The sequence below is a fragment of the Etheostoma spectabile genome, chromosome 1, assembly GCF_008692095.1.
Source record: "Etheostoma spectabile isolate EspeVRDwgs_2016 chromosome 1, UIUC_Espe_1.0, whole genome shotgun sequence".
Lineage (NCBI taxonomy): Eukaryota > Metazoa > Chordata > Actinopteri > Perciformes > Percidae > Etheostoma > Etheostoma spectabile.
The window spans coordinates 31,045,666-31,069,100 of NC_045733.1; the positions used below are offsets into that span (position 1 = coordinate 31,045,666).

The following is a 23,435-nucleotide window of genomic DNA, read 5'->3' on the forward strand; positions in this document are numbered from 1 at the left end:
ATCACACGCTTGAGAGCTTTCCTTTCCTGTAATGTGCAGTTTCCAAACCACACTGTGATGGTGCTTATGGACCGGCTAAATTGGCTATAACTTTTACAAATGGGTTCATGTCTTTGATACATGCTTTGAAGCAGGGGCTTCACAGGTAACATCACTAGTGAGTTCACATTAACTAATTAGGGCTGGTTAATACATCAATATTATATTATATTGACATTGATATTGATGGGGCTAGGTATTGTCTTTAATGTTGGATACACATACACATTGTGCGTCTGCCCTATTTCTGATACTGTGGCGGCAGATATTTGGCCATGAAGGGCCTCCACTGCACCACTGGATATATCACACGCCTTTGGTGTGGAAGCCCGGGGTTCGATTCCCACTGCGATACATGACCGATACATCGCCAATCTGTCCTTTAGCAAGACACTTAACCCCTAGTTGCTCCAGAGGCGTGTGACCTCTGACCTGTGTAGTCATTGTAAGTCGCTTTGGATAAAAACATCAGCTAAATGACATGTAATGTAAAGTTATATCATCATCTCAATATTCAACAACGCCATTGTAATGGAAATCCCATATTTGTCTATTAGCACACCTTACTATTGACTTGTTTTTAGCTGTGTGAACTCTTTACCTCTGATGGCCTAACTTTATGTTCTTCTGTTTATCTAAAGTGTAGAGACTGGCTTTTCTCCACCTCCCGTTACGGTAACAGATATGGCGGTCAGGTGGACTGATAGTCCGAAGGGCTGTTAATTTGACCCCCCCTCCCCGCTGCTGTCAGCTTGGAGAGAGTTAATAAGCAAGTGATTCTCTCAGACTCTCGTGATGACCTGAACCTTCTTTGCGCAAAGAATAAATACTTAAAAGACTTGGTTGAATGAAGCTGTATGTCAGATCTCACCTAAGTATTAGTGTATACTACGCTATATGGTGCAGCCCTGTTTCCTTCGTCACACTTGAAATAGTCACTCAAGCACAATGTCACACGACTACCTGTTTTGCCATGTTAATGATGAGTTGTTAGGACAGGAGAGTTGTGCGGTGTTCAGTCGTTCTAAACCTCTGGTCTCCTCTGTCCTTCCTGCAGCCACCATCAGGCCCAAGGATGCCGTCACCCACAGCCAGCTGGCAGCGTTCGGGGAGTACGTGGCTGAGATGATGCCCAAATACATCCAGCAGGTCCAGGTCAGTTCATTAGAGTATCAGAGCGGATCGTCCCCTTGTGCCTCCTGCTGCGGACTGTGTCAAAGCAGTGAAGTCGTAACGAACGGCCTGATATGTGAATCCACCAGGATGACTATAGAATAGCTGCAATAGAAGCAGAGCTGATGCGTGAAGAATTAGGAGGCCTGATCAGACCTCTACAATTTTGTTTTTCAATATAGCTTTTATTAAACCAGTCTTAAGCCCTTCTCACACAGGATTAGTATTACCTGGTGACCTAATTTGTAATTTTTACGGAGGTTGTCTGTGATTTTAATCTGTGCCAGTCTGTGTGTTATTAGTGAAGTAAAATCGTGTCTCTGATTTGGCGGGGGTCGTATATCGTTTTTTCCCATGGTTCTTGTTTCCTGTGCGCCTTTTTATCCCGCTCGCGAAGACGGATATGGAATGGCAAGGGGGGGGGGGGGGCTTGCGGACGCCGCCTTTAAAGGAGAATTCCGCTCGATTTCAACACGTAGCTCTGTTGTTTGTAAAATGTGGAGTGCTGTTAGTAGCTTAAATGTCTAGGGTTATTTTCTAAATCACACAAGGTCCCCAGATGATACTAATCCGTGTGAATAGGGCTTTAAATGTATCCCCTTGTAACTTTACAAATGACTATTTGTAGACTATATAAGAAACAAGGGGGTGGGGAGAGAAAAGAGGGTTGAAAATGTGTGTGTGTGTACATGTGTAGGTGACCTGTTATAACGAGCTGGAGGTGATGATCCATCCTGACGGAGTGATCCCTGTCCTGACCTTCCTGAGGGATCACACCAACGGCCAGTTCAGGAACATGATCGATCTGACGGCTGTGGACATCCCAACCCGCCAGAACCGCTTTGAGGTAGCCCTCACAACCTGCACACGCACCAAGAAACGTGTCACAAAGGGTGACATGTAAGACTCATGCCTTTGTCTTTTACCTCCTTGTGCAACACGTTGCCTGTTGATTCCAGCTTCTCATTGGCTGCCTTATTGTGGACTTGACACTGAAACAGGAACCTGTTCCTGTTTAAATCAGCACACGTTTAGATGCTGAGCAACTACTGTTGATTTCTTCTCTTCTTATCCAACTGTTGCTCAGAGGATCTTTGTCTCTTGTCTGGTTTAACCTTTGCATTAGGGGTGGGAATCACAAGAGGCCCCACGATACGATATTATCATAATACTTATGTCACAATATGACACTATTGCAATTTTAAACATATTCTGCAATGTATAGCAAGTTACAATCTTTTTACAACTTCACTTTGTTTCCCACTTCAAATTTGTCCTCAGAAGGCATGTATTTGAGGAAAGCATTATTTGTCTTTTATTCAACGCTCACATTCTCCCCTAAAACTACATGTTTTATAGTTAGAATTTAGGTGTTCATATGCAGGGGCCATCCTGACAATCTGAGAAGCATATCATCTCAATCTTTCTGAATTTTGTGTGTGTGTGTCTGTCTGTCTGCATCTGTGTTTTATTATTTTTTTTACAGATTGTGTACCACCTGCTGTCGCTGCGCTACAACTCTCGTCTCCGCATTAAGACGTACACAGATGAGTTAACGCCGGTGGACTCCGCGGTCCCGGTCCACATGGCCGCCAACTGGTACGAGAGGGAGGTGAGTCCCAGCGCGGAGGCCCGATCTTGAGTCGTCTCAGTGTTTACGTAATTCCACTGACTTTTGGAAAAACTGAGAGTAAATGTGTGTGTGCGCGCGTGTGTCTTTCTGCAGGTATGGGACATGTTTGGCGTGTACTTTGCCAACCACCCAGACCTGAGGCGTATTCTGACGGACTACGGCTTCGAGGGTCACCCCTTCAGGAAAGACTTCCCTCTCTCAGGATACGTAGAGGTGAGTTCTGCCAGCAGCACGTCGACTCAGTTTACCTGCTGCAGACAGGATGGAAGCTCTACCCAGTCGCCTATAATCTCAAACGAAGCCCCCCTGGGGTCAGCTGGAAAAATCTACAACTAAACCACAGAATACAAATCCATTCCCTCAGTTTTATAAACGTGCGTACGTATTCATAATCCGTGCCATCTGTTTCATAAACGTGAGCAAAGTTAGAAAGAGAGTCACAGATTCAAACTTATGGGATCAATTACTCTATAGCGGAATTATATAAATCACAAATGGCTCATCTTTCCTAGCGTAGTGGGGTAAACAACAATCTAAAAACTCATCAAAATGAGCCGTCCTCCAACCTAGTAGCAGCCGGTGGTGCTTAGGGACCGTCTCTAAACTACACACCGACACAGAGATATTTATTAATCTGATGATTAAATAAGGTATTGTCTCCAAACTTATTTTTTTAAAGTAAGTGCTGTAGTACAACTAGGTGGAGAAAAGTTATAATTGAGGTAATTTTGGAGACACTACCTTATTTAATCATTAAACTAATAGATATTTTGTTGTCTGTGTTGTAGTTTATAGACGGTCCCTGAGCACCGGCTGCTACATGATGAGTGGTCAGGATGCTGATTTGAAACCAGTTACAAATTTTCAAATGCCATCAAATTAAATAAAACAACCCAAAACTCAATGTAATTGATATTCTCACCTGCAAAGAACTTGGATGTATATGTTGTATGAGTTACAAGGTATGAGGGTAAAATTTGAGCCGAGGACAACACAAGAGTTGATTGAACTGCAACAACCTGCAGACTGAAGCATGTTTCCCTCTCCAGGTGCGTTACGACGATGAAGTGAAGCGCGTCGTGGCGGAGCCTGTGGAGCTGTCGCAGGAGTTCAGGAAGTTTGACCTGAACACGCCCTGGGAGGTGTTCCCCGCCTACAGGGAGCCCAAAGAGGCCGCGCCCAAGCTGGAGGCTGGAGACGCCGCCCCGGAGAAGAAATGACGTCCCTCTGCTTCATCGCCGCGTTCTGTCTGTTAATGTCGTTTTGGGACTCCTAGCATCTTGAACAAAACCCACTTGAAATATTTATGTAAATAAAAATGCTAATAAAACCAACTTCAAAAGGATTTTTGTGGAGTTTTTTGTTTTGGCAAGACTGTAAAATGTCTCATTTTAAAAACCCTATATGGTCAAAAGTATGTGGACGACCAAACTTTACACCCGTGTGTGATTGTTGAACATGTCGTTTCAAATCATGAGCATTAATCTGCTGCAATAACAGCCTCCCCTCTTCTGGTTTCCAGCAGATGTTTCCACCTGGCTGCAGGGACACACTTATTTTGTTTAAAATCAGTTTTTCGTTTGTTGTGTGCTGTGGCGTTCAAAGTACTTGGAGTTAAAATAAAACTGACTCTAACCAGGTGTGTACACATACTTTTGGTCAGGGTCGGAAGTAATGAAATACATTAACTGAGGTAGTTGAGGGGGAGCTCCTATTGAACTATAAACTCATTTTCTCCATTAATTGATTATGATGGTTTCTACTCTTCTACTTATAATTTCCATATGGTTGTTGTGCAAAATTCTTAATTTGTAAAGTAATTAAAGTTCTCAAATAAATGCAGTGGAGTAAAAGGTACAATATTTTCCTCTGATTGGCATGAAAAGAAAAGACTCAAGTAAAGTATGACTACCTCAAATTTCTTCGCAATATGGAAAATAAATATTAATGTTCACTGAAAAATTGGGTCATTACTTAACGTTCACTGCAGCTGGATTCTCGTGATCTCGCAAGACCACGCGAGAATTGCAAGATCACGTATCACACGACAATCCAACTATTTGGCAGGTGAGGGCCACAGCTGTATTAACCCGGGTGTTGTCTTCACCTTCGGGACCCTCAGGTCAAACTGACCCGGGACTTATTTGGGGTTTTAAAAAAAAATCTGAAATAAAATTTGACTTCAAAATCTATTATAAAATATTGTCTGTTTCTCAATTTCAAACAATTGAGATAACATGCAGTATATGTTTAGGAAATGCAATCAGCACTAGCACACAATAAAAAATCAAAAAAAGTGGTCATATCCATTAGATTTTTCTGAATTGAGTCAGGAATACATGTTTATCACAGAAAATAAGGTAAGGTCATTGATTTTCAGGTAGTAAAAATGTATACTATTCACTATCAAAGTGACGCCAAAATGAATGGGAGTCAATGGGATGCTAATGTTGTCTTACCCCCTTGGACCTAATGCACCACCCGGCTAGCATGCTAAGTGACCCCTCACTTCAACAGAATATGGACTTAACAGGGTCCTGTTGTTGCATACTCCGATACAGAAGGTGGCGGCATACACCTAATTTTTTTTGCTCACCATTAAATGAAGAAGAAGAAGATGCTAAGTGACCCAAATCAGCACACCCAACAGGTGCATGCTGTGTGTGGCTAACATGCTGAATGCTAAAATGCTCATGCCATGGTGGATCCTCTCTGAGGAACTGTTACCTTCAGTTAGGAGAGATGCATTTCTGCTGATTGTGACCATATGGGACTGCTTTTAATGAATGGTATTTCATTTAGCTGTCATGCCACTTAGTGGCCCATCCCACACAGAATTACATTAGGTCATATCTTGATTTAAGGAGAATTAAGGAGCAGAGAAGTTGAACCTGGAGCAGATTGAGGGAGAACTTCTCAGTGCACGACCACATATGACGTTAAGTGAGTACAATGTGTGTGTGTGTGTGTGGGTGTGTGTGTGTGTGTGGTGTGTGTGTGTGTGTGTGTGTGTGTGTGTGTGTGTGTGTGTGTGTGTGTGTGTGTGTGTGTGTGTGTGTGTGTGTGTGTGTGTGTGTGTGTGTGTGTGTGGTGTGTGTGTGTGTGTGCTGTATATACACCTCTGTGTGTTTGCTTTGGTGATGTGTTATTCTGCTGTTGATTCAATTAGAAGTACTGAACTTTATCAATGTTTGTTGCACCCGCTGCAGTGCCCGGTTGTCATTTATTCTCGGCCATTTTGTTCAGGCCCAATTGTCTTAATTTAGTCCTTTCTGTTTAATTCTTTTGAGGCTACACCAAGGAAGGCGGTTGTATATTTCACATTGATAGTCAGTTGCATGAACAGGCTCCAAAGTGGCTCTATGGATCAGAATGTATAGTTTCTCTTGACATCAGAGCTTTGTGGTGCAAAGTGTGTATGTTGACATGTTAAAGCACTTAATTTTGTAGCCCAAAGGTGTCATTTATAGTAAGTATTTCATATAACCTCTTCATAATATACAATTTTTTTCATTTGTTATACGTAGTAACATTTTACGTTAACAAGTACTTTTCAAATAGCCCACTTTAAAAAAAACAAAAACGTATCTACATCGTACAAAAGTGATTTTAATTGTAGCCTAGTAAAAACGGTAAAGCAACATTTTTTGCGTGAGTACAACATTGTAAACTTGCTTTTGGCCATACATTTTACCTGTTTGAACATTTTATTCTTTGATCTAGAGCCCACCCGATAACGGATTTTGAAGGCCAAATATTTGGTGGTTTAAAAAATATTTGGTGGTTTTAAAAAATATTTGGTGGTTTAAAAATCTGATATTCCTATATTCCTTGCCGATATACTCTATATTTAAAAAAACAAAACAAATCCAGAAACGGGTAACAAAACATAAACAGATTTCCCTTTAACATTAGTTATTTGTAGTTATTAATGAGTCCTCACTCAAAGGGTTTGTGGCAATCTGTTGTGCCAAAAGGGAAGTTGTAGAGCGCCCTCTGGAGGACAAACTATGCAACGCCGATAAATCAGTCGGGCTCTACTTTGATCATATCAACAATTTTCACTGCAATAATTAATTAACAGGCACTGTACCGTGGACGGCACACTTTGTGGCGGTGGCGTTGCTTTTACCTCCACTCGTAAACGTTTTATAACTTTAAAGCATTAAATCTTCAAAATATACACTCATGCGGCACAACAATTGAAAGCTTAGCATCTCATGAGTCAATAAGCACACTGTCAAAGCATAGGATGATTTATAGCAGTTATACAACTTTAATGAAGTTTAAAAAAAATAAAGAAATATAGAAATCCAAGCCTTTTTATCCAAAACGAGCTGTTTGCCTCACGATCTTGAACGGAAAAAACGTTTGTCATTTCCGGACCTCAAATCGTCTCCCCCCCCCGAGGCTGCTACATGCTGATGATGTGGGTATCACTGTATTCTCTGTAGTCTACAGATTCCAATGAGACCTCGTATGAGCCATTGGGTGCACGGGAGCCTGGGAGAGCCCCTGGGGACAACGAAACATAACGCGGACGGATGGCAGACCCACATGCGGGAGATTTTGACATTTGCTCGGACCAGTTAAAACTAGATGTCACGAGACCCTCCTACCTTTTAAGCCAATAAGAAGACGAATCCATAGACGCCAAATTCTACAATGAAATTTTGACCTCACTTTTTTCTTTGCACTTTTCAAATGGAAATAAGAAAACGCAGACATATCTGTAAAAATAAATTCATAATAAAATCCATTTTTGAATCTTTTGGATTCTGTATTCTATATCATTGGTAGTTGCGCTAAAGTAAACATCTGTTATGTATTCATATTATTATTATTATTATTATAGTTAGCAATTTGAGTGTATGAGATTAACAGCGGTGTGGCAAAATAAGCAAAGAGCCTGCTAACTGTCATAAGATTCAAATATTGCTAAATCCTCTCATAAAATGTCCCAAACTGGAGCACTTTTGGAAAAAAAAAACAAAACTTATGTCCATTTATGTAAAAGCCCTTTATCAACATAACAACTGGTAACATTTGTCTTCAGTGCCTTTTTTAAAATAATTAGGATCCAAAGATTCATACTTACTTTGATTGTGGATGTCTGAAATGTATTTGTTATGAGAGACCAACCTGTCTTTCTCTTCTTCTTGTCTCTTTTTGCTGTCCCGTGAATCTGCCATGCCGCCCAGCAGATGGTGCTGCAGCACTCAATATAACATCAAAAAAGATCACATTTCTCTGAAAGCTGCTGCTTTCATCAGAGTTTGCATCAGGGATGGAAGAAGTGTTCAGATTGCTTTTTTCCTGCTGTAGATGTTTAGGATTGTGCTATTTTTAACTCCTTATCATATACTGTTGTGTAGTTCCATCTACAGCAACGCATCATATTCTATAAGATCATCATAATTTGCAGCTTCGCTGTCCTGTCCACGTGTCTCTAAAAAGTCAACTTTTCATGGTGTCATGATGAAACAGCCCTGTTTTCAGCTTTGTGACGCTGCATTTTCCAGCTGATCCAGCTAAAGGCTTTTTAAAGACTTTATGTAGCTTTTTAAAGACTTTATGTAGCTTAAGAAGTAGGAGAATATTCTCATAACATACACATAAAGCAACCTTCACATACACATAAAGCAACCTTCATCCTTCAGTTTATCAAAAACATTCAAGATCAACACATCTGGAGATATGTGGTTTTCACCTGACGAGAAGGGGATGAAAAGTAACTAAGAAAAATGCAGTGGAGTACAAAGTACAATATTTACCTTTTGTGAAGTATAGTGGAGTAGAAAGGTAGCATAAATTGGAAAAACTAAAGTATAACCCTGTAAGTCCAGTACTTGAGTAAATGTACCTCTGGTTCACATCATGGATGCAATAAGAGTTCGGGCTGTACATTTACTGTTTTTTTTTAATTTATTTTGTCAAACATTTTTATTGAAGCATTCATTTTACATGAAAGAAATACTGAAAACATTTCAAAAAGTCAACATGAGCCAGACTACTGAAAACAAGACATTGGTCAAAAGGTTATTCTTTGTTATTTTTCCTTGTTTTTTTCCTTGGTTAGGTATTTGCTTTTGAGAAATACACAATTGCTTATTTTGGAAGAATTTTCAACCACATTTTGACTCATGTCTTCTCGTGCTAGTTTCTAATGCACAATGATCAATCTTCCATGAGTATTATCAGAAAAAAAAGAAGCACAGACCAGAAACATCCAACATATTGTCAGTTACTGCACAGTGGATTCACTTGAGAAAAATACACAGTAAACAGGCGTCTTGGACGGGGCCCGTGGAGCTGCTCAGCAGTCACGAGAACGTATCTTTTACATTTTTAGTTGTTTCAGTTACATGCATGCATCACACAAGTGCTTCAGATGAGTTATGCTCAAGTCACTTCACACAGCGCGAGTTCTAATCATGACCCGCTGAACTGGCTCAGGTCCGCCTTCAAAGTAAAACTGAAGCAATCAAAAGTCCACCTCTGTGCACTGAACTCTCACTGAGGCTGAAATAGAGAAACCACCACGGGTCAGACTGTGACAGAATACATTATCTGAAATGAGGCAAACTCCCAGTATACTTTTCTTACTGTGAAAAAGAAATTAGCATCTCATTTTCCAAAAATTCTGTCACTTTCTTCAAAGTCAGTGCAGCCATACAGGACAGGAAATTGTTGATTAGTGACAGTGTAGAGTGAAGAGAGGCCTGGGGGAGAGTGGGAAGTCTCTTATTAGTTTTTAGAAGGAGGTGTGAAGCGGCTTTTTAAAAGATTTTTTTTTTTTGGGGGGGGGGGTTCTCTTTATTGGATAGACAGGAAAAGGGATGAGATGCAGCAAAGGGCCACAGGTCAGATTCAAACCCCGGGCCGCTGTGAAGGACTCAGCTTACGTGGCGCGCACGCTCTTACTGGGTGAGCTAGAGGCCGCCCCACCTTCAGATTTATCCTGATAAAGACGGAGCGCATCGCGTCAAAACCACGTCCACCGTAGGGGAAAACAATCGGCACCACAAAATGCAGCTAGCGGAAACGCTAACCAAGTGCCTGGAGCTAGTAAAAGTCCCTGGAGCTACCAAAAAACCTTAGATTTAAGCATGTCAAAGGATTAGTTTAGCAACCAGTGTCAGAGAGGACAAGTTAGCTGTTAGTAAGCTAATGTTAGCTCAACGTTAGCAAGCTAAGGTAAACATAATGCAGCATAGCTTTCTGATTTATCCACATTCCACTGTAACACGGGTCACATACTGTCAAAATATTTTAGCTTAGCATATTGTACATGAATATAGTTAGCCTAAAACGGACATTTGGATATCTGACTTGGTGACAAAACGCTTGCAGCACACGTAACATTTGTCATAACGTTAGCATAGTGTCTTCTTGTTCTCCCTGCTGATTCCTCACCTCACTTTGGTCTTTATAAAAACTCAGTTTTGGGGTTTGGCAGCTTATAATAACTTCAGTTTTGAGTTATTGACCTTGTTGATAGTGCATATAACCACACAGCAGCTTTAAAGCATTTTTCTGTTGTTCTCTAACAGACGGCAATGACCAGGAGGCAACGTCACGCAATACAAGTCAATAGAGAGCGGAGAGTTGATTTTCCCCTCTGGTGGGGACGGGACTTAAATGCATTCTGTCTCTATGGTGTTTTTTTATTTGAGATATTTCACAGTAAATATGTCAATATAACTTCATTTTAATGTTGTGCTTTGTTGAAGTGCACTGGTTTGAATGCTTGTCTGTTAAATACTCCAATGTCTCTAACTGTGTCTCATTTGTTTGGCTGGGAAGTTGATGCGGTGAGACTTTGGTCTGTTGTTGACAGAAAAATAATAATAAGTGTATCTTTGTTTTTAAGATTATTTTTGGGGGCTTTTCTGCCTTTTAATGGACAGGACAGCTAGGTGAGAAAGGGGGAAAACATGTAGGAAATCGTCGCTGGTCAGACTCAAACCCTGGACCTCTCCGTCAAGGCATAAACCTCCATGTACGTATATGTGCGCCTGTTCTACCAACTGAGCCAACCCGGCCACAGTAAGTGTATCTTTAAATGTTGTTTTACAAGCACCGAACACAAAACTCTTTTTTCTTTTATTGTATTGAGTTGGCAACATAAATTAATCTCTTGGAACTGCAGTTAGTGCTCTCCTTTGCTGAAGTAATACTTTTTTTTTTTCATGAAGTAAAATGGTCTGGTGTATTGAAACCATAGGTTAAATATATATGGGTTAAAAAAAACTTCTCAGAAATCCCCCTCCAGTTAACCGTTATTTAAAAAAGTAAACGTTCAATCACAGCAAAGTATCACTCCACATAGTGCTTCTCCAACAGAGGAGGTGATTTCATAAAGTCAAGGTTCATTACAATTTGAGCAGCCTCATCTTTCTCCCGGCAGCGTGAAATTCAACAGACATGCATATTACCGTGGCCTGGGAGAAGCTGTTCAATTTTCCCCACAGTGGTCGCCATCTGAAGAAATGAATTAAACTGCTGCTAGAATTAGAAATCAAATTATGGTCCAGATCCCCGCAGGCCCAGAGGTAGCATGTGGTCAACAGTTGGTACGGGATGGATATGCAGTCTTATCCTAAACAGTTTCGTCCTGTTGCCCTCGCCTACCGCTGTGTAGCTGGGAGTATCTGAGTGAGAAACACTCCAAAATAAAATAAAAAAAACTCATTTTGACACAAAACGCACTGTTCATACCAGTTTAACATGCCTCTAAAGACATAACGACAGTAAAGTGACTTTTTACATATACAAGCAGTCTTTAAGTCTTTGATGAGGATAAAAACTGTGACCTCCCCACCTTCATGTACAGCATGTAGGATGAGCAAACCCCACCTGCTGCTAATTCAATTAGTTAAATAGAGCATACAGTGTGCATCCAATTTAATCAGCATATTCGTTAAGCCTGATAATCAGACTGAATTACCATTTTGTTATCATCTTAAGTGAGATGCTGGAACTAACTTTCTTCCACCAAAAAATGTGTCAACTTTTGAACCCACTGTTAATCATTTAAATATGAAACACTTTAGTCACAAAGAGTGGACACAGGATAGTTCTGCTATGAATTTCAATGACACGGAGGTGCAATACTTCTAACTTAAACGAGAGTTCGGCTGGCACAGAGGTGAGCAGGTACTGACTTGAGTTTCCATTATAGAGAGAAATGTTCAACTAGAGTTGATGTTACTGCCATGTGAGGTTCCACATGTGTGTGTGTGATACAGTTATATCCTGGAAAGCCATTAGCTGGAGATTGAAGATATTTTCCATTTTTGCTCTACACTCAGTCCAAGGTCCCTCAAAAGTTTTTTTTTTTTTTTTTTGAGAAAGGAATTCACATGAAGAGGAAGCGTCGAAGATGATGACCTCTCTGCACACAACAAAGACTTTTTCCACTTTGCATGAATTCCTCCCACAACGTTCAGTCCCTAGCTCATGTGCTGTAGCTAGGGTTTCTTCTCTGCATGTGATTGGCTGCTACTGGTGGTGGTGTCGGGGAAGTCCTGATAAACCAGGAAGCCAGTGAAGGTGATGTACTTGGCGTGGTTGCTGTAGGCCCCAAAACCATCTCTCTGGTGGGAGTAGAGCCAGACGGTGTCGCCGGTTTTTAGCGACAGCATTAAGCTCTGACTCTGCAGAGCTTTCTCGCCCTGGCTGTCGTCGTAGATCATCGCCTGCACCTCCAGGTGGTTCTTCATCAGCTTGACGGACAGCGTCTTCTGCGGCAGCTTGCCCACGTTGAAGGAGAAGTAGTAGGCGCCGGGAACGCGGCAAGTGAACACCCCCTCGGTCACGTTAAAGTCTTCTCCGATGTTGACGAACGCCGTGTCGAAGCCGACCGGCTGGTGCTGCGGTATGCCCACTTGGTTGACTCCCACGATGCTCTGGGTGCGCCCCACCGAGAAGGCAGATCTTTGTTCGTCCTCTTCGTCATCCTCATCCTCCTCTTCCTCCTTACGTTGCAACTCCTTCTCTTCCGCCGCCACCGGCACCGCCACCTCGTCTCTCGTTCCAGACCTGACGTGCTCCGTGTCCTGGTTGCTACTCAGCTGTGGGGTGTTGCGGGAGTTAGAGGCGGGGTGATGTCGGTGGGGGTGTGTCTGGAAGCCGTAGGTGTCGGGGTAGACGAGGTAGCCGTTGAAGGTGGTGTAGTGTCCCGTGTTGCTGTAGAGCGCGTAGCGAGGGTCACCGTGGAGACGGAGCCAGACGGTATCACCGAACTCCAGCTGCAGCATGACGCTCTGGCTCTGCACCTGAGGATTGAAGCAGGCTTTAATATCCAAAGAGTCTGTTTTTACATGGACACCAAACATAATCTGATCATATACCTCACGCAGCGTTGCGTTCAGGGGATTTTGCCGTGTAATCCCCTCCGTTCGGCTTTCACTCCCCACCCAAAACACAAACGCAACCTCTGTGATAAGAGCCATGTAGCACTGGGACCCCGTTGAAGAGCTTTGACATCATTAAAAGACCATTTTCAACATTTCCTTGGAGGGAAAATAAACAACCCGGAAACATAATTCAGTCATTGTTTGAACCAGAGGCTTACTTGGATTTTGACCTTTTTAAAAATGCCCCTTCTACACTGTCTTACCAAGAGTTGGATGAGAAGCTCAGCGGAGCTAGGGTTAGCTTAGCTTAGTTTAGCTTAGCACATAATATGGTAGCAAGGTGGAAGCGGCTACCCTAGCTATTCAAATACAAATACACCTACCAACACCAATTACTACATCACTTCTGGAGTATTCCTACGGTTTTTTTTTTTTATTATTTTTTTTTTATTTAAAAAAAATTAATTATTACGGAGCATAACTTACTACAAATCTGAGCAATGTGTTGTTGCCGGTGACAAAGCCACTGATTAAATGTTTACATTGAAGCGATATTGTCGTTAAAGATCCGCTGATCGCTGTCAAGATTCTCTGATATGAATGCCCGCTATGCATTGTGGGATATCGGCTTTGAATCGCCCCGCTCTGCCCATATCGTAGTGTTGTGTCTTACAGCATACTGTAATATTTCACTGGTAATAAGACCGACATTTTATTAAAATAAAGAAATCAATACCATGGTAACATCTAAATAAATGTTGATAGATGCGTTATAGTTTTAAAAATATCAAACAAACAAAAAAGCAATCCAGTTTCCCTGGCAATAAATAACATTCAAAGAAATACATAAAACCATGACTGAAACCATTACTTAATCATTTCATTCCATCACTGTGCAATATTATTTATTGAGTGTTAACACTTACCTATGCTTATTCAAGCTGATTTATATATGTATACTTGACAGTCACTACACTTTATATCTTTGACTTTATATTTTTGATATTTTATACTGTTATATTTTATACTGTTATATTCTTATATTTTTTTTGTGTCAACACTGCAAAGGGATTGCTTTAATCTCGTTGCACAAGTACCGTGTACTTGTGTATAATGACAATAAAGGCATTCTTCTATTCTATAAGGTCTCGTGAATGATGTTGATTAAAACTGCGGTTATTGGGCTAAAAATACCAATAATACCTAAACAGCTTCTCGGCTGCAGCACGACTGGCAGAAAGAATTGTGCCCTGATCCCGAAAGATGCCTTCTATTGAAATACATTAGTGCTGAGCACGGAAAAAAAACAAGATAAACGTGTCTGTGTAACATTTGATGTTTGACGTCAGTCGTAAGACTGCGTTGTCGAGTGAGTACGAGCGGTGGTTGAGAGGTGTGAAACCCACCTTCCTCTCCTCCCCAGCGTTTTCCTCGTACACGATGGCCTGCACCTCGTTCCTGTTCTTCATCAGCATCACCGACAGGTCTTTGTGCGGAAACTTTCCCACCGTGAAGGAGAAGTAGTAAGCCCCGGTGATACGGCAGCGGAACAAGCCGGCCTTGGGGTCGAAATCCCCGCCGATGTTGACGTAAACGGCGTCGAAGGTCACGGTCATCTTGGGCCCGCCCTCCATGCTGTTGGTGCGGGCGACCGAGAAAGCCGAGCGTAGCTCCACGTCGTCCAGCAGGCGTGCGAAACCCCACGCTCCGCCCGCATGACAGAGGCACAGCAGGCCAATCGCAACGCTCGCTGGGAGCAGCATTGTATCTGCAGAAACATAAAAAAAACCCTATTTGCATCATTACATAAATACAGCTTACATATTGAGCCACATGAAAATCCACCCTCAGACCTTTTAAAGGAGCAGTGTGTAGGATTTAGGAGGATATATTGGCAGAAATGCAATACAATATTGATGGTGTAAAATCATCTGAAACTAGGAATACAATGTTGATAGTGTAAAATCATCTGAAACTAGGAATACAATGTTGATAGTGTAAAATCATCTGAAACTAGGAATACAATGTTGATGGTGTAAAATCATCTGAAACTAGGAATACAATGTTGATAGTGTAAAATCATCTGAAACTAGGAATACAATGTTGATAGTGTAAAATCATCCGAAACTAGGAATACAATATTAATAGTAATCAGCTTTTGGTGCTTGACAGTTATTGCGAGGTGCACATTTTAGCGAGAGAGAAACAGACAAAGCTTCACCTTTTTGAGTAAAAATACAAGTTTGGAGGTTAAAACACTGAAACCTCACACACTCACAAACACACAGACAATACTCGCATAATGGAGCGCTGCATTCATTTGCACATCCCAAAAACACACAAAACAGGCTTCAACAAATATGCAGAAAAGACAAAAACACACACGCGATCCCTGTGCTGTGATTTAAGTCATCCAAGCAGAGCGCTCTACGCAGCAGGAGGAGGTATTTGTGTCTTTTGTTAGCAGAGACAAGCATTGTCTCATTGGCCGCCTCCTAATGAACCAACAGGAAGCACACACACACACACACACACACACACACACACACACACACACACACACACACACACACACACACACACACACACACACACACACACACACACACACACACACACACACAGGACTCAAAAGGACGTACTGTACCATGTGGAGAGATCCCAGACCTGAAGGAATTGCCTTCATGTTCAGTGCTTACCACAGTTTATTAATCTGTACATACCTACACTATGCTAAAGGTATCCGTTTCTTCTCATCCAGATTGCAAAGCAACCTCTGAGTTTTCATACTGAAATCGGGACATCAGTGTTTCCAAATGTCTCTGTTTTAACGGCTCAGAAATGCCAGACTAGTGTGGGAGTGAGGCGTCACCGTAGATAAAGTTATTAGGGCCCGAGCACCGACGGTGAAACTGAAGGACTTCTTATTTTATTTTTACCATTCAAACATGTTTTTGAGGGCCTAAACATACACAAAAACCTACCAAAATTTGCACATGCGTCAGGACTGGTTTGTTATGTAACCTCAACATAGCAGTGTAGATGAGATATGCCACAGTACTATTTAGAGGTGGAACTGCAGTGAAGTGGAATAACAAGGACAATATTTCCCTCTGAGATGTAGTGTAGTAGAAGTAAATAAGTTGCATAAAATATACCTCAAAATTGTACTTGAATTGTTTTGTTACTTTCAACTCCTGGTACCAGCACTACTTATACTTTATATTTTCTATTTTTCTATTTCGTGTTGACACTGTAAAGGGGTTGCTTCAATCTCGTTGCACAGGTACTGCACTTGTGTATAGGGACCATAAAGGCTTTCTATTCTAATCTATAACTGGTGTGAATCACATACTGTCCGTGTGTTGCCGTTGTCTTTTTCGCTTTAGGAAAACCACACACTTCAAGCTAGCAAACTACACGCTTAAAATGTCATGTTTTGAAGAAAATGTTGATGTTGCACTAGGCTGGACTGCTTGTTTTTGTCTGGGAATTCTTGTAAAGATTTACAAAGAATATGTTTAAGTCATTTCCTCTCTATCTGGGATGTTTTGGGACCGGTTGGTGGGATTACTGTGAGCAAAGTACACACAGGTTAGAGCCAATTAGATTTAACCATGTATTCAGCTAATTCAAATAGCTCACGTTACTGTATTGTGTGAACCATTAACTTTTCGTTTTCTTTTGCTGGTTGCAAATGTTCCTTGGGAGCGGCTGTGGCTCATTGGTAGAGCGGTTGCCTGCCAATCGGAAGTCTGGGGGTCGAAGTGTCCTTGGGCAAGACCCTGAACCCCGAATTGTGGGAGTGTTTATCTGATGAGCAGGTGGCACCTTGTACGGCAGCCTCGGCCACAGTGTATGGATGTGTGTGAATGGTGAATGTATCCTTTATGATGTAAAAGCGCTTTGAGTAGTCGTTGAGACTAGAAAAGTGCTATATAAATACAGCACATTTACATTTACTTCCCAAGACTATTTAGCAGAGCCACAATCACCGCGACCAAAGTTTAGCACCGCCCAAGACACTTGTGATTGGTTTAAAGAAATACCAACGGCTTTTCTCCTGTGCTGGATCCACAGCGCCGTGGAGGAAGGTCTGGCAATGCAAGACTAGATTCAGAGTGTCATCCCTGAATGGTAAAACCCATTTCCCCCAATGCGACGATATTAGATGTTCTGCTTTATGAGTTGCATGTTTTTGTCTTTTCTGTCTGTTACATCTGTTTTTACAGTCACACACAGCCTTAGTTATTTACAGTTGAAATTAAACGTTCTCCTCAACCTCTGTAACCCTCGTGTAGTCTTCCCGTCAACATTGAAAATCAACACTTTTGTTGAGGCTTTTTTATAAATGTTTTTAACTTTTTCTTCATCTTCCTCCATCTTTCAACACTTTTAGTGCTTTTTTTTAATGTGTGTTACTTTTTTTTGACATTTTCAACACTACATAACACTAACTTATTATCTTTTTATTTTTACAGTTATTTTTGGAATTTATGATCAATAAACCTCATTTATAGGAAATTAAACCTAATGTGTGAGTTAGAAAAGCAGGAATTATTTAGACTAAAATTAAAGGAATGTGTTCAAATGCTAAAAAACTGAATAAGACGCCCCAAAATTAACGAAAGTAGAGATTTGTACTTGCCAAAGAGTGTGGAATCAATCATGTTATTTTGGGTAATTACAATTGGGTAGTTAAAAAAAAAACATTGATATAGGAAAACGGGTCAAGTTTGACCCAAGGACAACATGAGGGTTAGATGGGAACTAATTATTTTGGTTAATTACACTTAGGCACAACTGATTTTTTTTTTTTTGGTCTCATTGTCCCGCTGCAGCAGGAACAAAGATGCTGCAGCACCCGTTCAATGCAGATATCTTCCTTCCTACACTTGTTTTTTTAACCATACCAACAAAGCTGACTTCTGCAGCGGTGCGGTGTGTTTATATAATGGCGGCTTGTGCTAAGAAAGGGTGTTTGTTTGTCTGCGTAATCCGTTTCAACTAGTCATGCTGACAGACTATGCGGACTAGAGAGTTTGATGCTTCAAGTTCAAACGACAATGAAATAATACATCAAACAAAGCTCTTCCATAATGAGCACCCATGGGAGTTAAGCACAGAGAGGAGCGATACAACAGAAAAGAGTGGAGCAGAAGTAGAAAAAGTATATAGATATAACCATATATAGTAGTTATGTATATAGTATATACTAAATCTTATAGTTAGTCTGTCACTTCTTCCGTAGTTAAAGGCACCACTTTAAATGAGTATTATTTTGTTTTAGATTGGTCACATTGTGTTTCAATGGGCAATTTAATTAGATTTTGAAATGCTTTTCCATCCATCCATCTTCATCCGCTTATCCGGTATCGGGTCGCGGGGGCAGCAGCTCCAGTAGGGGACCCCAAACTTCCCTTTCCCGAGCCACATTGAAATGCTTTTGCTTAAGTTAACTTGGTTTAAGCCAGTCTGGTATCACCAGATGGCGCCGATTTCTCTAGTCATTTTGCATGTTATTGCTATGCATTGTTTTGCTTTTCATGTGTCACTTCATATCATTTTGTCTCTACTGACTTATATTGTGATTTTGGTATAAAGAGTGACAATGGAGGAAGGAGGACGGGTTCAAACAAAACAGCACTTTTACCCAGGAGGCCGCTGTTCTTGTCCCCTGTGAAACTAAAAGTCAACATTGACTGTTGAATACGGTGATATGTGATAATTGATAAACATACTTGTTTTAACCCCAACCACATCACTGGATGATAACCGTGTTAATCAAGTATTTAGTGAACACTGTTACAGTGATGTGTGCCTCTCAGTGCAACAACACTTTACACTTCACTGAGCAGCTTCACTGTAACCTGCACAAGATAATTACCTCAATGGACGCTGTTGATGACACTTGTTTCAAGAGAAGATATTACATATTCATTGCTTCCCTCACAATGGCGCTACACCCCACTCACCAGCAACCCTCCAGCAAATGACCACCAGCACTTTATCATGACGACAACATGGAGATTAAAGAATTGATTTAGGGCGGCAATGAACGATTATTTTCAAAGTCGATAAATCTGTTGATTAATTGAAAACTTTATTGAACATCGATCAAGAGGTGTACAGAAGGATAAAAAACACAATAAACCCAAAGGCTTGTTACCATTGTGCTCCTTAAGATAGAAGGTGAATAACACCAAAGACGATCGTCGATCAGTTTTTCCCAAGGCCCAAGGTGACGTCCATAAAAAATAAGACTCAAACCTATTAACCAATTATCAAAATAGTTCATTTATAGTGGACCTATTATCTAATAATGAGGTAAATGTATATTCACTACTCTCGGCCAAGTGTCACACGACTCTAAGCCGGCCTTCTATGGTTAGATATCTGCTCGAGGCAGGAACTATTGGTGTTTTTTTAGTCTTTCTTTTTTTTAAGCTACTGCTTTTACGTTAACATTGTCGCATGTACTGTTGCTACATTTTAACGGCAGTAAATCATGTCATCTTGGCTGCCAATGCTGTTAATATAGGAGATAGGATAGGAGGACGCTGTCCAAACTACATGCCATCTTGGACAATGTCTCGCACCCACTCCATGGCTTGTTGCTCAATCACAGGAGCACTTTCAGTGACAGACTCATTCTCCCAAAATGCACTGCAGAGCGCCACAGGAAGTCATTCCTGCATGTGGTCATCAAACTTTTTAACTCCTCCCTCTAAGTGTCTGACACACACACTTAGAGAGGTTGAAACTGGACAATATTATCTGTATTATCTGTTTTGTGCAATAACACTGGCCTGACATGTGTGCAATTTCAAATACTATTATTATTATTATTATTATTATTATTATTATTTAACTTTTCACCATTCCAAATCGGTAATTATGTAAATAATGTATAATAACATTCCTTTATGTAAATAATACCGTACGTATCCAATTCCTTATATTTCTTGTATTTCTACTCTATTTATAATATTTGTGCAACTACAACACCGAGTTTCCCTTCGGGGATCAATAAAGTATTTCTGATTCTGATTCTGAAATTCTCCCCAATTCTGGGTCACATTACTCCAGAAACATTTCTGGTCATGTAGTATTTGGGTAAAAAGCCTTTTTATCTGTGATTTTTGACTATAGAAAGTGTTACTATACTATTATTGTCTACTGCTAACTATAGTTGCTACATGCTACAGTCAGTGTCAGGCTCCGGAGTCCAACAACAGCGGAGGCCGCTGAGCGGTCAAAAATGTAGCACCGCTGTGAGTCGAGGGCAGATTTGAGTCGAGTGTGCGACAAGTAGCCTACAAGATGCTAACAAGAGACTTCTGTTGTCAGTACAGTAAAAATGGAACTACTTAACCAAGTCGGTTCACTGCTGGCTACAAGTTAGCATCAAACACAACAAAGGCTGTCAGATGAATGCCGTTTTGAGCTAACGTTAGCAATTAATCAATCATAGATAGCTAAAACGTTTTTGAAATGATTTCCATCTTCTGTTATTGTTTTGTAATGAGAAAAGTTTATTATATGGATTTCACAAATTTCAGTATGAGGGGAAAAAAGTTTTTTTGCATGTAAACCTGTTCTAGTACAATCACAAAATACAAGTAGGAACCTGACAATGCTATACAAGAGTTCCCCTTTATTGATTGACAACTAATCAATTAAAAGTGTTTCCCACAGGTTAAGAATTGACTTGTGGTGGTGGGTACATAACATTAAAGCAACACCAAATCACTTTTATTTCTTCTGGTTGGTTTGTCAAATGGTATTGTTCAGCAGATAAAATACCTGATAACCCGGAGCCCAAATAGGCTATTATATGTAACTTAACCTTAATATTATATTTAACTTAACCTTAATATTATTTGTAACTTAACCTTAATATACAGTCCATACTAATGGTTAGATGTTAATGAAAATCTCAACACTGTCTCCTCCTAACTCCTGTTAAATAAAAGAAGGAATAAAGACTAAGGCGATCTAAAGTTAGAAAAACAGTTTTTGTTAGCTCTGTGTTTGTTTTAAAGTGTTTTATTCCGTGTTTTGGAGATCATAAACATAGTGTTCGCTGTTTAGCTTCGTTAGCGGATAGCTCCCGTTAGCGCCATAAGAAAGCTATAGATTGGAGGAGACTACCACGTACAGGGGTAACAACCGAACCCTGATAAATGACGTTCAGGACGCTGTGTGTCGTGCACTCAGAGCGCGACTTCACAAGGGGAAGGGGTTGGAGACCGCTGGTCTGTGTGTGCTGGAAAAAATACATTGATTGGGGGAAAAAAAAAAATATTTGGATTTTATGTACCTGGGCGGGTCTCAATCTATCTGGGCAGTCCACCCAAGTATAACCTAGGTGTGGGAAAGTAGTAGTAGTCTTCAAGTCCTCAGTCAAGTAGTCTTTGCAGCTCTAGATTTATTCATTTTATGGAAGAGGAAACCGATTAGTTGGACTAATGCCGTCAATTATATTAATTGCAAAGTTTTTGCTGATAGTAATGATCTCCATCCATCCAGTCTCTCACTGCTCATCTGTGTCTGAGCTACAATCCCTAGAGGATGGACCCCCTCCCCGCCCCAGCCCAGACTCCTTTTGCCCAGCAGCTTCCTCCATCTCCTCCTGGGGGATTCCTAGAGGCTTGAGCAGACTTAGAGATCCCCCCCCCCCGAGAGTCCTGGATCTGCTCTTGGGTTTCTCTTACTGTTTAAACATTTAGACAAAGGGAGTGTGTGTCCTCGCTGCAGTCTCAGGATGGTGACGTATGTGTAGTCGGTTTACTTTGATGTGCTGGAGTACTACACTATCGTTCCACCATGTACCATGTCCCAGAGACTGTTGTCCTTTTCATTTTGTTTCCTGCCAGTTTCATTTAATACTGACGCACTGAATAAAAGTGTTGTTTTGGAAGATGAGAGGGTTTTACGCCTCAGTGACCACAGCTGCAGTGTTATCAGGAGGACTCTGATCTTATGGGGTACTTTGGCGGCAAACATGGTCTCAGGTGAGCAATCACTGTCTGCATGGACGGGCGACTCCAGTCCCTACAGCTCTGTTGAGTGATGCCCGAATGAGCAGCACGCGTGAGTGCGTGCGTGTGTGCGTGCGTGTGTGTGTGCGTGTGTGTGTGACAAATCCAAAATTTGCTGTACAATTAATTGTCTCAGAAAGAATTGCGGTTAACAATATAATTGTGTTTCTGTCAAAATATAAAAAATGTAGTAGCACAGGTACACAGCTTATGAAGTACACCACGTCTCTTTATCATAAAACATTTTTCTAAATCCCCCCTTTTTTAGTGTTATGAACGTGTATAGGGTCACGTGCCACCAACTAGCATAGCTTTAACTACACAGTCTGACCAGTAATTACTTATAAAGTTAAGTCTGTCTGAACAAAATCAACAATTACCATCAACAGTTATACCTGTTAAGACCTTAGCCAATAAGAATCACTTAGACAACTAATAATTGTTACAGGCCTATGTGTGTGTTTGCCAGGGTGGAGGTCTGGTGCAAGGGCAAAACACAAGACAGCCCGGTAATCCTAATGTCGACCTTACACCAAACAACTTTTCAAGCAAATGCACCGGCGCACAAAATGTCCAATATTGGAATTAAATCATGAGAGTCTTGCTAGAGTTGGCGTACGCTCCTGTTGTCCCAATCGTTAGAAGGTGGTTATAAAACTCGGTCAGAGTCATTTATTTGTCTTGACGTTGCGACAGACATTAGATATTATCGTGAAACTTAAGTCATAAGGTAGTGAAGGTAAATCATGTGAACATTGCCGAGTGAACGAATTGAGGGAGCACCGGACAGAGCTGTGAATCGGACAAATAAAATGTTTTTTTCTGATTGGTTTCACGGCTGTTACGTTCTATGGATGGATGTGTTGTACAAACACAGGACTTTCACCCGGGAGACCGCTGTTCGTGCCCCCTGTTAAACAAAAGGTCGACACGTTGATTTACTTTAACTTGCGTCAAGTAATTAACGTACTTAGCTTACATACGTAGCTTAAGTTACGTTACGAACATGCTTATTTTTTTACTTTTCCTAAAGTAAAATCCTAAAGTAGTTTTGTTTCAATTAAACAATGTCAGCTACATGTTTCACAGTTTTCCCAGTCTGAACCATTATAATGGTAGTTATGACAACTGATAATGGCCACTTAGAGGGCTAATAACCGGGGTGCAATTTGTAAAAATTAAAGG

General features: G+C 40.9%; 2 protein-coding genes across 2 annotated transcripts in view; one reads left to right on the forward strand and one right to left on the reverse strand.

Moving 5' to 3' along the window:
• ndufs3 (NADH:ubiquinone oxidoreductase core subunit S3) overlaps positions 1 to 4,190 on the forward strand; it is a 5,728-nt gene extending 1,538 nt beyond the window's left edge. The window contains exons 3-7 of the mRNA XM_032519304.1: positions 1,097 to 1,194; positions 1,910 to 2,059; positions 2,699 to 2,824; positions 2,939 to 3,058; positions 3,895 to 4,190. Of these exons, the coding sequence (XP_032375195.1) occupies positions 1,097 to 1,194; positions 1,910 to 2,059; positions 2,699 to 2,824; positions 2,939 to 3,058; positions 3,895 to 4,065 (665 nt within the window). The 3' untranslated portion in view covers positions 4,066 to 4,190. The remainder of the gene's footprint in view (positions 1 to 1,096; positions 1,195 to 1,909; positions 2,060 to 2,698; positions 2,825 to 2,938; positions 3,059 to 3,894) is intronic.
• Positions 4,191 to 8,769: 4,579 nt separating this feature from the next.
• Positions 8,770 to 23,435, reverse strand: part of c1qtnf4 (C1q and TNF related 4) — a 35,200-nt gene continuing 20,534 nt past the window's right edge. Inside the window, exons 2-3 of the mRNA XM_032517949.1 lie at positions 14,613 to 14,974; positions 8,770 to 13,125 (exon numbers count right to left, since the gene is read on the reverse strand). Coding sequence (XP_032373840.1) covers positions 12,319 to 13,125; positions 14,613 to 14,969 — 1,164 coding nt within the window. The 5' untranslated portion in view covers positions 14,970 to 14,974 and the 3' untranslated portion in view covers positions 8,770 to 12,318. The remainder of the gene's footprint in view (positions 13,126 to 14,612; positions 14,975 to 23,435) is intronic.